The following is a 17,610-nucleotide window of genomic DNA, read 5'->3' on the forward strand; positions in this document are numbered from 1 at the left end:
AAATTCTTTGAGATTTCTTTTGAATTCCCATTGAAACTGTAGAAGAATTCATTTCAAATTATTCTCTTGAGACGTTTTCTGTCAAACTTCTTGCGAATAAATTTCCCAAATTTTTTTTTGCTGTATTTTTCATGTTTTCCTTTACGAAATTCGCAAATAAAATCTTAAACACGAACTTTTAACAAAAAATCCTGATTTTTCTCTCAACGATTTTTTAATCCTCGTGACGATTGTTTGACACGCAAATGATGTTCCATTAGAACCTCAATTGTAATTAACACTAAAAAAATCATCTTTCATTATTTGTACAATTTTTATTACTTCAAAGATAATTGCAACCAATTTTTTCTCAATTGCAGTGTATCAACGTGTGACAATCGTATATTTATTTCAGTGAAAAAAAAGATGTAGTTGTTTAAATCCAATAGAAAAAAGGAAATCAATGGAGTTTAAAGGGTGAGGATTTCAGAGGCCCTAGACTCCAGGAGGTGCTCCATGATGTTGACATCCTTGTACCATCTCTCGAGTTGTTGGACCATCCCAGCTATTTGTGTGCGATCGAGAACTCGGGGCTGCACCCAAGTCATATTGACGATTCCAGCTACTTGATCGATGGCTCCACGAACGAGACCCTGGGCTAGGGCCTTCATTACTAGGAGCTCTACTTCGTTGACTGGGAGACGAGTCTCTTGGGAGATCTCGGAGAATGACAGTTGGCTGAATAAAAAAGGAAAACAAAAGAACAATTAATGATTATTGCTTAATAATTATTAAATTAAAAATAATCGTTCAACTTTTCCCCAATGTGAACATGATTTTAGAGGAGAATGATTATACTTTAATAATTATTCTTTAGTTATAAATAATTATTCACCTGTTCTCAATATTTATATGATTTTGGAAAAAAGTATAATTTTTTTATGGGGAATAATCCATGAGATTTATTCCAACATTAATTGTTTAATTATTTAGTGATGAATCATTTAAATGAAAAATATCTTGAAACTTTTTGTCATAAATTGGCTTATCATCAAGATCAACACGAAGTACTGAACAAAAAACCTGTGATGACAACTTTAAAAATGGTTTAATGATTATATTTTAATAATTATTCGTTAGTTAATAATAATTATTCAACTGTTCTCAAATACTTATATGATTGTAGAGGAAAATGTAATTTTTTTATGGGGAATAATCCATGAGATTTATTCTGACATTAATTGTTTAATTATTTAGTGATGAATCATTTAAATGGAAAATATCCTGAAACTTTTTGTCATAAATTCACTTATCATCAAGATCAACACGAAGTACTGAACAAAAAACCTGTGATGACAACTTTAAAAATGGTTTAATGATTATATTTTAATAATTATTCGTTAGTTAATAATAATTATTCAACTGTTTTCAAATATTTATATGATTGTAGAGGAAAATGTAATTTTTTTATGGGGAATAATCCATGAGATTTATTGTGTCATTAATTAATAGTTTAATTATTTAGTGATGAATCATTTAAATGAAAAATATCTTGAAATTTTTTGTCATAAATTCACTTATCATCAAGATCAATACGAAATACTGAACGAAACAAAAGATGTGATTAAACTTCCAGAAATGAGAAATAATTACCGGTTATTCGATTGACGTTTGAACGTCATCTCCATGAGGCAGAGGAGTGAAATTTTCTGTCTGAGTTTCAATTCCTGGGCGGCTAGATCAGCAACTTTAGACCACTGGGGCTTGAGTCTCTCGAGAGCTGCTATATCCCCGGCATTGAACGCCTGGAGGAGATCGACGAGCCAGGCATTGGGGGTTCCCCTGAGGGACTGGAGCACAGGGTGTGCCAACAGTTCTCCAATGTTATAGACCCCTTCACCCAGGAGGGCAGCGAGACCCAGGAAGAACGCGTGCTGCTCTTTCTCTTGTTTCGTGAGGGTTTCTACGTCGATGCAGCCCAAATACCTGATGAAAATTATCGTAAATATTAAAATTATACATTAGTCAACTCACGTTTGTATTTTGGGAAAAATAAATTCCAATCAACTCTTTCATTTAAACGATTCAAACGATTCAAGGGATTAAAATGCTTCATTGAGAGGCAAAAATACATGAAAAAATAATTAACATTTAGAGGAAAAAGACATTTAGGGCTCAGGAATTAAATATATAAAGAAAAAATAATATACCACAATATTTCCAATCGAGCATTTCAATTGAAAAAAATATACAGAGAATCTTCGAATATTTTAATAAAATAACAAGTAGAATTATCAACAGAATTTGTGAAATCTATTTGTGAATTCTATGTAAAAGGAAAAGAAACATAAGACAAGAAAGGAAATAATATGAATGGATCAACATTTTACAATTATTTACTCTCGTTAGCCTATTAGCCTGTTCCGGTTTGTCATTATTCTGCTTTTTTATTGAGAAGTTTGAAGCAATAAAAAAACCTCTCATATCTTTCCTGGGAGACAAAACGTTTAGTCGAGCAATTTAAAAAATTACGACTATTAAATTAAATCCTAGATTAAGTTCTCAAAATGATAACCCATCTTGAGTTGAAAAATTATAAAAAGAAGATGGAGAATACCTCAAGGCTGTGCGATAATACTCAGCATGTTTCCCCTGAAGCCTGTACAATCGACTCGCCAACAGGTAGAATCTCCCATGAACAGTGGTCACCCCATCAGCATTATCGAGCATGGCCTCGACATCCTCAATGACTTTTTTCGTCTTCTCCTGGTCATTGAGTTTGTCAAGGAGTATCTGGCCCTCGAGTACTTTACACAGTGAAACAGCCTCATTATTCTTCTCAACCTTGGGCTCTGTTGCCTCCAAGAACTTGATGGCCTCCCTCTTGTCCGGATATTGCTCAATCACATGAGCCAGTATTTCCACTAGAGACAATGGATTTATCCTGAAATCATTTCCAGGATTAACCCCAACCCCTGAGATAATAATCATTGGAGTAAATTGTCAAAATGGTTGTGTTTACTCACTTGTTTTCGAATGTCGAGAGGAAGTTTTTGTACAGCTGAATGAGATTATCCCCCTTCTGGAGGGAGGGATGCTTGACAAATGTCTCCAACTTCAACGTGAGTTGATGCCAAAGCCTGGAAAATCCAGTGAATAACAGGACAACAGTGACACGAGCAATGAAAATGGGATGATTAACACGAAAAACTCACTTTTTGTTGTACAACTCCTCCAGCTGGCCCCATTCAGCTGCTAATTCCTTGTCAGGAGTGTTCTGTTTTTGACTTAAAAACGAATTAACATCCTTGGGCCCTGCTACGCCTGCCATGTTTATTAACAAATCTCACAATGACCCGGCAAATTATTACTGACGCGAGGACTGAATTTTTCTGTAGATTGAAGACTTTGTTTCGAGGGATTTTGGAGGTTATCTTGTTTCAGAGCAGGGCTCGTTGGATTTTCGACAGGTGGCAGCACAATACTCTTCTTGTTTCGTGAAAATTAGGTGAATTTTCACGGTTTTGAATTTTTAACGAACGCTTTTAGGGCAACCAATAACAGCGCTCGTCCAATCACGAGTTTTCCCTCCTTTTTTCACTCGCAAAGAACTTTTCGTGGTGTTTGATCACTCCATTGTGGTTTGGGAAGGTGTGAGGACGTTTCGGTCAGAGAGACAAGTGTCACCTGTGTTTTTATTATTTTCGCCAAACTGAAGTGCCGAATTTACGGGTTTTGTGGCTGAAAAAGTGATCATTTTGAGCCAGAAAAAATTGGATTCGTATTCTACGAATGTTTGTGGACTCTATTGTTTCTGGAATCGTTTCAGAAACCGAATGACAGTCGTCAGAAGTGTGTGTGTACATTCGAGTTTATTAATTGCTCCCTTTTCATCGATTTTTATGCGTTTATACGGCCGCAGGATTTTTCAACGGCAAAATCCAAACCTCTCGCCATTTATTCCCGCGTTTTCCCCTGTGTGAGGCGCCACTTTGAATTATGTGTTCTCATACCGCCGATGATCGCATCCTTCGCGGAATTGCTTGGACAATAATGTTTTCATCATTAAATCATCATTTAAACAATAAAACTATTGTGGACATTCGTAAAAAAAGTGTGCAGTCGGTTAATTACAGGAATAAAGGAGTGGGGATTGTGTTTATTGAATAACTCGAGTGTCTGGGATTAAAATTGGTGAATAATATTTTTTTAATAGTGGGAAAGGGCTGAATGTTGGACTTTCTCGGTTTAACTCGAGTCGCTGGAAGCGATATAACTCTATTCATGTCCGTTCTTTCTCCCAAGTACTGAAAAATAAATATCAGAGATCAATGGTGACATTTAATCATCATTTAAACAATAAAACTATCGTGGACATTCGTAAAAAAAAGTGTGTGCAGTCGGTTAATTACAGGAATAAAGGAGTGGGGATTGTGTTTATTGAATAACTCGAGTGTCTGGGATTAAAATTGGTGAATAATATTTTTTTAATAGTGGGAAAGGGCTGAATGTTGGACTTTCTCGGTTTAACTCGAGTCGCTGGAAGCGATATAACTCTATTCATGTCCGTTCTTTCTCCCAAGTACTGAAAAATAAATATCAGAGATCAATGGTGACATTTAATCATCATTTAAACAATAAAACTATCGTGGACATTCGTAAAAAAACGTGTGTGCAGTCGGTTAATTATAGGAATAAAGGAGTGGGGATTGTGTTTATTGAATAACTCGAGTGTCTGGGATTAAAATTGGTGAATAATATTTTTTTAATAGTGGGAAAGGGCTGAATGTTGGACTTTCTCGGTTTAACTCGAGTCGCTGGAAGCGATATAACTCTATTCATGTCCGTTCTTTCTCCCAAGTACTGAAAAATAAATATCAGAGATCAACGGTGACATTTAGTCATCATTTAAACAATAAGACTATCGTGGACATTCGTAAAAAAAAGTGTGTGCAGTCGGTTAATTATAGGAATAAAGGGGTGGGGATTGTGTTTATTGAATATTTATAGAAAGTCAGTGGTGTTTCGGGAGTTTAAGAGTGATATTTCTTCCAACGAGAGGAGAAGGAGACTATCTCATCGTCGTGGAGAACATTTTAAGGGGAATAGAACTGGATGGAGAGCACCAGTGGCAGTCTGAGTGTGGCATGGTGTGAAAATACACCAAAACACCTGTCAGAAGTACACTGTTAAAAAATTTTCACTGAAGTTTTCAGGCTTTAGTCTTTAAATATGAAACAAGTGATGGTTTCATTGAAATTTCAGGGAATTTTACCATTGAAAATTCGTGGTTTTCGTGGAAAATTCATGGAAATTTTAAATTTCAGTTAAACAATTCCATGAAAATTAATGGAAATGAGGAAAATTCAAGCAAAAATGTCCTTGAATTTTCAATTTTTTAAATTTCAGAGCAATTTCTTATTGAATTATCATGTTTACATTGAAAATTCACGGAAATTTCGGAATCTTCATGGTTCTTCCACTGAAAAATCAGGAATTTCCTTGACTTTCAGGGAAACTTGAAGTTTCATAGACTTTTTTCCGTTAAATTGAATTCAGTGTCATGTTCTGGAAAATTCAGTTAAATTTTTTTCACAGTGTACTCGCTGTACATTTATAACACAGAAATATGTTGTGTTTCCCTCATTCCAAGGTGATAGGCGTTCATCAGGTCAAGCGTTTCATTCTACGGTGTCATGAAAAGGTTGGTCTCTGTTAAATAATGGCAGGGTGGGTTAAACCGGACACTTCAGACTTTTTTAAAATTAGTCATAACTCAGAAACAAATTGATCAATTGAGCTGAGTTTAGGCTCGTCACAAAGGGAAAGAATTGTTCTTTGTATTGAAAAACAAAAAAATTAAATTTTGACAACATTTCAACCCCTCATTAACATTAAAAAAAAAGTCAAAAGTGTCCGTTTTACCCCGACCTCCCCTGTATTAATTTATAATCACAGAACAACTGAGGAACGATTTAAAAATCATTAATCTCGATTAATCCTTTTGCTATCCGTATCTCCAAAGTAAATAACTACAAATTCCAATGAATCCAATAATCTATCGACATTCCATCGACTCTCCACCTCGATCGATAGGATCTGCATGCTCTTGGAAGCAGCCAGTTGCAGAAATAAAACTTCACTTTTATCAGCTTATCATAGAGACGAAGATATCTTCGCAACTGACTATTGGAACGTTTACGATAAGATTTGCGATTCAAGAGCGTGAATACATCAGTACTCCGCGATATATTGAGTACAGAAGAGTGTTCGAAGCGCAGGAGAATCGTACAACAACAATGAAATGTTCTCGCGAAATTTGTCCACTTGAAATGTAAAAAATTTACTGCAACAACTGCTTTCAATCTCGTCATATCGGACATTAATCCGACCATGAGATGTCTCCAAAGTGGGATATCTTTAGTGAGAACCTGCATATTGCGAGGGTTCTTTTAATTATTCTGTGCGCCGCGTGCGGTTGCTGCTCACAAGCGAAGGATTCACTCAGTGCGCCACGCGATTTAAGGGTCTTCGTCTTTGAGGAGTCACCGGAGGACATTGTTACTGATGAAAATTATACTCTTCTGAAGTTTAACATCTCTTGGCTCCCACCGGAAGCACCTCTTTCCCCAAAATATTACAGGTTACACTAAACATTAATTCAATTGACTTGAGGAAATGAATTATTGTTTATGAAATGAGGATAATTGGGCTGAAAATTAATTGAATTATACCTACAAAATATTTCAATACATTTCCAAATTTAATTTTCCCATCCAAGTCATACATTTTCCGTCCATTATTTCTATCGATGATACTCATATAAAACTCGATAAAATGAATCATCGCAATATTATTGATATTTTGAGCAAAAATGATGCTTTAACAGTAGTAATCAATAATACTTGTATTCTTGGGTGGCCGTGCGGTTAGAAATATATTCAAAATTGGATTTGAATTAGTCAAGTCCACGTTTCGGTTGTGTATCAAAAGCCGCAGGATCAAAAGCAGGACAAACCCCCTTTAATTTATAAATACTTACGGAAATTCAAATTAACGGGGTTTGACCTCATGAGGTTTCTGATGCAGAACCCAAACTCTGACTTGACGCCTTACAATTTAATTTCTAATTTATTTCTGAGTAACTTTGTTTATCAAAAGTTTAGTTCTACCTAATTGACGTATCTATTATTATTATTATTATTATTATTATTATTATTATTATTATTATTATTTGAATTTAAAAACGAAAATTACATTCGTTGTTTGCAGATTCTATTGCAAAATTCCGAAACTTTTAATAGAAAATATTTTATTAAAACATATTAATAGATTTTTGCAATTATCCATGCGAATTTTTCAATGAGGGAAGAAAAAAATGCGGTGACTGAAAACTTGGGAACTTTTCAATCGAAATTTTAATAAAAATCCAACAGGATTTTTTAAATTAATCTTTTTTTCCGCATACTTTTACAATGGAATTTTTGAGATGATAATTAAGACAGATTTTTCCTCTTTAGTATTTTAATCAGTTCAGTCGAAAATGCAGAGAATACTCATGACGATGCATTGGATAATGTCAGTGATTGCCCACTCGAGGAAAATATTTTCCAAACAACGTGGAATGCAGAACAAACAAGCATTGTGCTGCCGGAGAACAAATTTCTCTCCGAAATTCCAGAACTGACAATCAGGCCTACATGCACGTATGAAATACAAGTTATCGCACAGCCGCGGGCTGCTGGAACGTCTAATACTGCCAAGGTTCTGAAAAATGTGTAATAATACACGGGTGAAAAAATTTAGTGGAAGAATTGAGATTTTTTCAATAAATTGTCTAGAATTCCTGTTGGAACTCTATGAGAAGTTTATTAGAGTCCTGGATTTTCCAAACGAATGATTTCACCCGTGTGATAATGATATCAATGATAATATTGATGATAAAAAAATGAACATCATAATATGTTCTCGCAGATTAACTTTACGGTACCGAACTGTGTAGGGAAGTCTTGCAATTGTCGAGATGCTTACGAACATCTCCCTGTTCCTCAAGTATACGGAGAAGTTTTAGAGTCTGGGGAGATTGAAATCAGATGGGAAATAGCTAAGAATCATTCCCCCGTGAGTTCGTATGTATTGAGGTCCGTTTCGTGTAAGAAAAAATCTAGAAAATTCTGTTGAAATTCCGTTTAAAATGGAAAATTCATGAAGCTGAAACTAGCGAAAGATTCGACAGCGGAAGTCGTGTTTTTGAGTAATGTACAAACTCTTTCGCACTTAAAGTAGCTCTACCCTTACGGTAAATTCAAAGATTATTGCAGACTGCAAAAACATTGCAGAAAACTCGATTAGATTCGGCATTCTAATTTTTTTCTCAATTTAATTATCGTTTTGGTTTTTCAACGAAGAAATGTTTAAAAATCAGGGTTTAACCCAGTGTCTTATGTGAAAATCAACATTTCCATTGTAATCAAAGATTAAAATATAAATTTTTTTTTCATTAGATGTGAAAAAATCAACAATTTTTTTGACACCTCATAAAAAATAATCCACCGTTTCGCAAACAAGTTTTATTATTTATTTATAAGAGGGAAATGTTTGAAAAAATATCAATATATTGCGAAATTTAATTTAGATAATGCTGACTGGGTATGAATTTTTTCAAAATTTTTCCGTGCAATTTAGTTGAAAAATTGAAAAACTGAAAATATCCAAAAATACAGCGTAGCCCGGCCGAAGGGTAGAGCTACTTTAAGAAACATTTTTACATATGATTATTTGACTCTCCTACACTTAAATATCCCTTAAATTGAATTTTGCGCTGACAAATATTCTGCTAATTTCAGCTTCATGGAAAATTTTATTTTCAATGAAAAAAAACTAATAATGAATAACGTCCAGGAATTTTTGTAGGAGAAATCTGAACAAAATCCTTCGTGTCCAAATCTCTCGATTTATATTTATTAAACATTTTTCTATATTTTCTAATTCGAAAACAATGAATGCAAAGGCCGCGGGATTTTCAATAGAATTTCTTCATCTTCTTTCTCCGCTGAAAAATGAAAAAATAAATAATTATCTGTCAATCAGTTACGCCGTTCCGCTACTGATATCAAAAAATGATCTGCCTGTCTACAACATATCTAAACTAGTTCAACTGCCTGGCAATACATCAAACTACATTATGAATATTGATTTGAGCACTTCAATTTCGTCACCAATGGGGCATGCGATATTGTTAGCAACTGAGGATGCGAATGGATGTCTCGGGAAACCTTTTGCCTTTTCCATGAGTGACGAACCTAAATTGGAGCAGTCTACCAAGAGAATACGTAATGTGAGGGTAAAACTCAACAGGAGACAGACATCAACTCAAAATGCTAAAGAGAAACATTGTTTCCTGTGAGACATTTAATTGAATCTAACTTCAGTTTTTGTTGCCTAAACTTTTAAATTACAGAAAAAAATGCAATGAAAAAATACTAAGAAAAGTTATGCTCCGGAATTTTCATAGAAAAATGATGATTTATTATTTTTTCTGTTGAATATTTCGTTAAAAAAATTATTCCCGAAAATTTTGTCATACGCGTTGTCGATTTGAATGCGATTAAATCTCGGAATTAATAACAGGGGCCGCTATACATCTCAATCGCAGTCGTGTGTATAGTGATCCTAGGAGGATTGAGTTTCGTCTGCACTCGGAGATGTGACAAGTATAAAATAATTCTTCCGAGTTCGCCAACAGCGTAAGTAGACAGTCAATATCTCAAGAATCTTTTTAAGTGTGATAAATCGGTTGCCGATTCTTTGGCAGCGGTTCCCGCAGAATCACTGAATGGGTTTGAATGGTATTTTTATTATTATAATAATAAAAAACGGAGAGAAATATTTAGTAAAAAGTACGTGTCTTTTCCGTAATTCTGGAGCGAAATGTGGTTGTAGGAAATTTTCCGGAACTGTTACGGAATTTTTCGAGAGCGTTCCGCAAGTTTTACCTGAATCTCCTGTGAAAAATTACGATACCATCACTTAAATTTTCTGATGAGTCGATTCCGTAATCGGTGAGTGAATTATGAGTTCCGTAATTTTTACTGAAGATTTCTCTTCGTACGGTGCATAGTTAAGCATACACCGTAAAGCTTTCTGGAAAATTCTGGAACTGAGCGGAAAATTCTAGAATATTTTCGAGTTTTCGAGAATATTTTTGAGATTTTTACAAAATTAGAGGATATTCGCGGATTTTATAGTAAGTTGGAAAAAATCCTTTGGTGTTACAGAAAATTCGAGAAAATTCTTTGGTTTCACAGAGAAGTCGGAAGAACTTCCAGAAAATTGGAGCGTATTCTCAGGTTTTCTAGTAAATTAGAGGAAATTTTGGGATTTTCTGGAATATTCGGGGGAATTCTTGGATTTTCTAGAAAATTCCAAGAAATTCTCGGATTTCCTAAAAAAAAATTTTGTTACAATTGAGCAATTTAATTTCAAATTCTGATTGGCTAGCTGTGTGGACCTCCTTCGCCCGGGCAGAATAAGAGAAAATTGCATACCAAAATTTTTGAGAATTCCTGCAATTAAAAAAAAACCTCTGTTTTCGACTTTTTTGGAACACCCGAGAAGTCCACAAAATCTGATGGTTTTCCAAAGAAATTGAGAAAATTCTCGGGTGGTTCTAGAAAATTCGAAAACATTGAGCTATTTTTTTGATCACAGAAATTCTCAAAAATCCTTTTTCTTATTATGTTAATTTTCTCTTATTATGTCCGGGCCACACCGCTAATATTCCATAAGTGTCAACACCCGATAAATTCACCCCGTTTTCAGAATTCCCTCGCTGACAGGAATTTCCGACAGAGTGCAATGGGTCAATTCAATTTTAAAAAAGCACAATAGTCTGTACATCCACCGGGATAACGAGGTAATCAATGTCTCAGGTCGCCCTAATGTAATGTCACCAACGAATGCTCATTTGTACAATTAATTGAATAATCAATATTGATTTATTTTGCGAAGCTCGAGGCTCCGGAAATCGGAGTGGATGCATTCGAAATATCCTACGAGAGATTGAGAATATCGAAGGAGCTGGGGAAAGGACAGTTTGGCAGAGTTTATCTGGGCTATCTCGATAATGATTTTCCAGTAGCTGTTAAATTATCAAATTCATCAACGAAATTCGATGAGTTGGAGGCACGTCGGCAGCTACTCGATGAAATTCAAACGATGAAACGAGTCGGATCGCATTCACATCTTGTTAAATTGATTGGATGTTGTACACTACCAGATAATCCAATTTGCGTTGTTCTGGAGTACGTGGAGGGGGGTGATTTGCTGTGTTATCTGCATCAATTGAGGGACACACTAATCAAAAAATGCGGGGATTCACGTCAGCGCGGGCATCACAATGATGCAGACAGTAAGAATACAAGTTTTGTTTTATCGATCTGGTGTCATTCATTGCAATCTAGTGGATTGTTGAATGCCTATTTTTAGGAGTATCCCTGCGAGGCGGATGTTCTCTTTGAATCTGCAAGTTTAATTATGAATTGTATTTTTAGACTGAGAGTGAGATTAAATTCGATAAGTGAGGTGCAGGACGTTTCCTTCATGTGTGAATATGGGAATTGAGTACATTGAGAGAAAAACAAACACGTTGTCAAACAAGTCTTGTTTGGTCCAACAAAATCGCTAGTTGAAAATTGCCAAAAAAGAATTTGTTTGGTTCGAATTTGAAAGTCTCAGACATAAATAATTCGAGCAATTCATTGTTCCAACCACACAACTCATTGTAATTGTTCTGCTCTCGACACAACGAAATATTTGCCTCAAGAGGTGGATAATTCACACCAGACGGTGCCTTTTCAGGATGAAAATATCTCATATAGAGGAAAATTTGTCAACAAACATTTTATCCCTAAGTTACAAGATTGCTATCATATTATTATTATTGTTTCATTTAAGGGTTCATTTGTTGTCTGCGATTATTATACAGCCGAAAGGAAAAACTACTATCCCCTGTTTCGCATGAAACAAAGATTTTTCGGGAGCAAAATACGTATGGGAGTATCGAAAAACGATGGAGTAGTGCTAGAAATGACATTTCTTGCGTGTACAGAGAATGCAATTTTTTTTGAACTACTAAATCTATTTTTGCGACAAAAATTTTTCATTCCGGCGCACTCTCTGCATGTTTGGCACAAGAAAATCCTTTTTTGATAATTTTCAAAAGACTATTGCCAAACTTCTTGGCACAAGTAAGACTTGTTTGAGAACTTTGTCGTTTTCCTCTCAGTGTAGAAATTTCAGACGTTTTTTTTATTCTGATCAATCGAGAGTAACTCGTGTTTTGTGGAGGATTGGGATGCAGAGTTTTATCTAGAAGTCACAATATGCTGATTTTCTTTACATTTTAAAATTTTAAAATACGTATCTTAAATTTTTAATTAAATTTCATCATTTCGTCAATCTTGTTGAGTGCAAAATTTCATTCATCACTGAAATTAAATTGGAAATAAAAAAAAATGAAATTCGCCTGAATTTTTTAATGGAGAGTGAGATTAAATTCGATAATTGAGGTACAGAACGTTTCCTTCATGTGTGAATATGAGAATTGAGTGGAAATGGCAGACGTTTTTTTATATTCTGATCAATCGAGAGTAACTCGTGATTTATGGAGGATTGGGGTGCAGAGTTTTATCTAGAAGTCACAATGTGCTGATTTTCTTTACATTTTAAAATTTAAAAATACGTATCTTAAATTTTTAATTAAATTTCATCATTTCGTCAATCCTGTTGAATGCAAAATTTCATTCATCACTGAAATTAAATTGGAAATAAAAAAAAATGAAATTCGGCTGAATTTTTTAATGGAGAGTGAGACTAAATTCGATAATTACGAACATTTCCTTCCTGTTTGAAAATGAGAATTGAGTAAAATGTCTGCCAACTCAATTTGATTCTGATGAATCGTGGATAATTGATAAATCATGCCCAATGGCATGTCATCAATTGAATTTTAAAATTCATTAGTGAAATTAAATGGGAAAAATAGACAGAAAATCAGGTCATTCCCATCATCATATCAAATCTGGATTTGAATTATCAGTCGTTGCTTGAACTCTTGATGAATAATTAAATACCACTCCCACGTTGCGATTATAAGACAGATTCTGGCGTGATTCATTAATCAATATTGGAAATCCAAGTAAATGGACGGATCAGATTTGTCGGCTGTAAGCGGTCCACTGACCCCGTGAATTTCACGACTCACTTGTGAAGATTGAACATTGCGCTAAATTTACATAAATCGAATTCAACTTCTGAAAAAACTATTCGTTAATCGTTTATTTACGCTCTTTAAATTCAAAAAGATAAAGTTTTTTTTTTATTCAGTAAATATGGGAGTTTCGGGAAAAGTTTTGAAAAAACCGTGCATTTTCATATGAACGCCTGCAGTTGTCAAAAGTCCAGAAAACTTCCACTTGAAATGAAAAGTGAGATTTTCCATCAGTGGACTTTACAGTGCGCAACCAACTTCTTTTTTCTCCTTCTCCAATAACCACGTGCAATGCTGAATAGTCTACGTATCGACACTCAGTGATACTCCCATGAACATTTTCAGTGAATGCAGTGGAGCTTGATGGCCGTATTTATGTAAATATCAGGGACAATGAGTTGCTCTCAATGTCCGATGGGATTGACAATAAACGATTTACCTCGTTTGCATTGGATATTGCCAGGGGGATGCAGCACCTTGAGAAAAATGGCATTGTGCATCGGGATCTCGCTGCCAGGAACATTCTCCTGACGCCCCAGAAATCCTTGAAGGTTTGGGAAGCTCCGATTATTAATTGATTGAAGGAGTACACTGTTAAAAATTTTCGTCTCAATTTTTTGGGTCAAATCCCGGAAATTTTTAATATGTTCAATTTTCGCTGAGGCTTCAGAAAATCTTGTCATTAAAAAATCAAATATTCTATTGATTTTCTGTTTGAATGATGCGAAAATCAATGAAATACTTGAATTTTCAGTCCAATTATTCCGTGGAAATTCGGTAAAATCAGGAAAATTCGGGGAGAAATGAAAAATTGATGGCATTTTTTTCTGAATATTCATGTTTCATTGGAAATTTTATCAAGTTGTACAATTTTTGTCTCACTCAGGTTGAAAACTCATGAATTTCCTAGAATTTCACCTAAAACTTGGAATTTCATAAACATTTTTCCCCTCAATCAGATTCAATGTCACTCTCATGAGAATTACTACCCTATTTTCCATGGCATTTCGAAAAACTGCTAACAGTGTAGTGAAACAAAATGAGATCTTCAATGCTATCTTAGAGTGTCTTAAAATTATCTGAATTTGTTTGTTAAATTAAATCATGACAGTGCGGTTTTTAAACGTTTCGATGAGTTTGATTCTTCTTTGAAGGAATTCTGGGTAGCACTGTGAGAGAACAATTGATATTTCAGTGAAAATTGGCTAGTAATTTTAAGAAGAGGGATATTTAATTCGATTTAGGAGGGAAAAATCATAAAATAACTGATTTCACTGAAAATTCCATGAAATTGCACATTTTTGCACATTAATATTCAGCGGCAAATTACAACGAATTTTCAATTAATTGAATATTCAAGAATATATATGTCCAAATTTGTCTGATTTCTAATAATATTCATGGAATTATTGAACTGAAATTTCTATTATTGAACTGAAATAGTTATAAAATTTCAAATTTTAAAGAGAATTCACGGAAATTCATGAGTTTTCAGTGGGAGTGAGGTGGAAATTTCCCAACTAGATTGAATTTTCAGTGGAACATGAATATTCAGAAACAAAATGCCACCGATTTTCAGTTTTTCCCTGAATTTTTTCAATTTTCTGAATTTTCAAAGAATAATTGAACTGAAAAATCGCGTATTTTACTGCTCTTTAGATCACTAGACCAAACTATCATCAGAATATTTGATTTTTCAATGTCAAGATTTCCCGAGATGTCAGTGGCCCTTGAACGCGCCAAAAATTTCCGTAATTTGGGGCGGAAAATTCAGTCAAAAAATTTGAACAGTGAATGTCTCGATTCGAAAACTCCTCGAATCATCATTTTTCCGTCCAAAACAGATAGCGGATTTCGGTCTGTCCCGCGAGGGTGTGTACATAATCCACGAGAACGGAATAGGCGGACGTCGGCTGCCAGCGCGCTGGATGGCCCCGGAAACCCTGAGCGAGCGCGCTTTCTCGAACAAAAGTGACGTGTGGTCCTACGGCGTGGTATTGTGGGAGATCGAGACCCTCGGCTCATTCCCCTACGCCGAGATTCAGGACGACGAGATTCTGCATCACATCGTGAAAATCGGCACGCGATTGCCCCTCCCCGGGGGCATCAGCACAGTTCACCACGAGATAATGCGACGTTGCTGGTCCACACGACCGCGGGATCGCCCGAATTTCTCGGATATTGTGGAGCGTCTTGCCACACCCAACCCCCCCTCACCCATGATCACCAGCAGCAATCCCTGCTACGCCCTGCAGCCCTCATCCTACACCTTCCTCTCGACTTATGAATGAAAAAGCCCATTCAACCCTCATCTCCCCGTCATTCATGAAAAATCGAAATTAGTGACCACGCAACAGCCCACAAATACGAAGGAATTCCATCAATCAATTCTGAACACCCCAAACCCCCGGGAAAAACCACGTGATGGCGCCCCTACAGCCCCCCACCGCCTCGCACTGATAAAGGGGTAGTTTCACGGAAGATCCTCTTAAAAAAAATGTAACGTTTTTTGTCATTCCGCTGTGGTTGAGTTATGAATATTTACATCCTAACTTGAATGTTCTCTGATGAAAATCTTTATATATTTCTATGTTTCCAAATTATATTCATTAAACAGAAGTATTTTTGCCTTTAAATAGTTAATTTAATCATCAACAGTGACTAGATTAGGTAGTTTACATAATTCATTATAATAATAATTCATTCAAATAAGAAATACGAAAGAAAAGAAAGAATACGAGAAAATCGTTATATATTGCTATAAAGATTTTCATTGTATTCTCTCTTTTCTTTCGTATTTCTTATTTTTTTCCCTCAACCACTTTCACGGGCGATCGTCTCTTTCCGATTCGTCATTCTTTTATGTCGTGTCTTTTTCCGCGGACGTTTTTTTTATTATTTTCTTTCGATTATTTTCTTTTCTTTCTTACAAAGCAGTATGAAAATTCGGCTGCGTGAAACACACAAACTTCACGCATGCGTGGAGTGAATGGAGTGTACGGGAGTGACTCACGCAATGGTGCGAATAGTCACGGCCCTAAAGATGATGTCTGTTTTCAATTGAAAAGCGCAATTGTGACAACATTGTCCAGTGGGGTCTAGGAGTCTCCCCTGGTTCAAAACCATCTTTAGAGGCCCTAGCAACCCATTTCTCGAACCGCTCTTTCATTTGAGCCCAAAAAAACATTCATATCGAGACTCCTAGACGCCAATANTTTGAACCAGGGGAGACTCCTAGACGCCAATGTTCTATACATACTCCTAGACCCCATTGTCCTCCTAGACAATGATGTCACAACTCTGCTTTTCAATTGAAAACCGACATCATCTTTAGAGACATTTGTCATGTTTAGAGACTCTAGCACGTCATTTCTCGACCCACTCTTTCATTTGAGCCCAACAAAACATTCATATCTTATCTGACATCGCTGCTACAAACTCGGGTTTACAACTCGGGCACTCAATTGGGTAAGAAAGCAATTTCTCAAACCAAGTAAAATTGAATTAATTCATTCAATAGCTTTTAGCCTCAGTTCTAAAATATTTAATGCAAAAACCACTTGAATTGATTTGAGAACTCGCTTTCTGATATGAACCAATTGCCCTCGTCTTTCGGACGAGTATAAAATTTCCTGAAGTAAGATTTTTCTTCTCAATGTTATGGATATTATGCGCTTGGTAATTTTCGCGCCATGAATTTCTTTAACAAGTAAAAACGTAAAAAACCTTTCAAAGAACTCTTGTCTTCTCTATTCTATTCTATTATTTTATTTATTTAATCTCATTGTGTTGTTTCTCTCTCAGTGCAATGCCCAAAAAAATTCAAACCAACAGCCCCTCCGCAGTCCATAACTCCAAAAAATCCCATCAATCAGTCCCGAACCCCTGAAACCTCCCCAAAACCCCGGGGGATGGCGCCTGCTACGACCCCCACCACCTCCCCCCGGCGTAGGGGTAGTTGCCACAGAGGGTGGCCCGAGAAACGATCGAAAGCACTATCCCCAGTTGTAGCGCCGACTCGGCACCGAAGTTGGGTAGTTTAAAGGCACACTGTAAAAAATAGTATGCACATTTGTATTTTTTAATTAAAAACCCAAAAAAAAAACCTAGGTGAAACAAGTATTAAAATTTTCTTTCCCTCAGCGGCACCGTTACCACTAACTAAACCTATATATATGTATATACATAAATTTATGTATATATACGTCACTATAAATAAATAAAACACTAAACAAAATGCAGCGTCAACAAGCTCAATGGAAGAAAATCGTATTTATATATACTTTACAATTATTTTCATGTAAGTTTGACATTTATATTTCTACTTATTACTGTGACACATATTTATTATTAGTGCCCAA

General features: G+C 35.5%; 2 protein-coding genes across 5 annotated transcripts in view; one reads left to right on the forward strand and one right to left on the reverse strand.

Moving 5' to 3' along the window:
• Positions 1 to 294: 294 nt before the first annotated feature.
• On the reverse strand, positions 295 to 3,399 carry LOC107041149 (26S proteasome non-ATPase regulatory subunit 13). The gene is made up of 5 exons (XM_015261556.1): positions 3,195 to 3,399; positions 3,006 to 3,119; positions 2,597 to 2,923; positions 1,633 to 1,965; positions 295 to 717 (listed from the first exon to the last, which is right to left on the reverse strand). The coding sequence occupies exons 1-5, from the start codon at positions 3,308 to 3,310 to the stop codon at positions 450 to 452; spliced, it is 1,158 nt and encodes a 385-aa protein (XP_015117042.1). The 5' UTR covers positions 3,311 to 3,399; the 3' UTR covers positions 295 to 449.
• A 2,843-nt stretch (positions 3,400 to 6,242) lies between these two features.
• The window catches only part of LOC107041175 (fibroblast growth factor receptor 2), an 18,661-nt gene continuing 7,293 nt past the window's right edge, over positions 6,243 to 17,610 (forward strand). The window contains exons 1-9 of one of the 4 annotated variants that reach the window (XM_015261607.1): positions 6,243 to 6,622; positions 7,500 to 7,743; positions 7,954 to 8,120; positions 9,070 to 9,322; positions 9,610 to 9,725; positions 10,801 to 10,894; positions 10,990 to 11,389; positions 13,595 to 13,800; positions 15,094 to 15,885. In XM_015261607.1, coding sequence (XP_015117093.1) covers positions 6,378 to 6,622; positions 7,500 to 7,743; positions 7,954 to 8,120; positions 9,070 to 9,322; positions 9,610 to 9,725; positions 10,801 to 10,894; positions 10,990 to 11,389; positions 13,595 to 13,800; positions 15,094 to 15,540 — 2,172 coding nt within the window. In that variant the 5' untranslated portion in view covers positions 6,243 to 6,377 and the 3' untranslated portion in view covers positions 15,541 to 15,885. Of the gene's footprint in view, positions 6,623 to 7,499; positions 7,744 to 7,953; positions 8,121 to 9,069; positions 9,323 to 9,609; positions 9,726 to 10,800; positions 10,895 to 10,989; positions 11,390 to 13,594; positions 13,801 to 15,093; positions 15,886 to 17,610 lie in introns of those variants that run through there. The other 3 variants (XM_015261608.1, XM_015261605.1, XM_015261606.1) reach the window with 3 other exon arrangements.

The sequence above is a fragment of the Diachasma alloeum genome, unplaced genomic scaffold (assembly GCF_001412515.2).
Source record: "Diachasma alloeum isolate Michigan unplaced genomic scaffold, Dall2.0 Dall_scaffold_00358, whole genome shotgun sequence".
NCBI lineage: Eukaryota > Metazoa > Arthropoda > Insecta > Hymenoptera > Braconidae > Diachasma > Diachasma alloeum.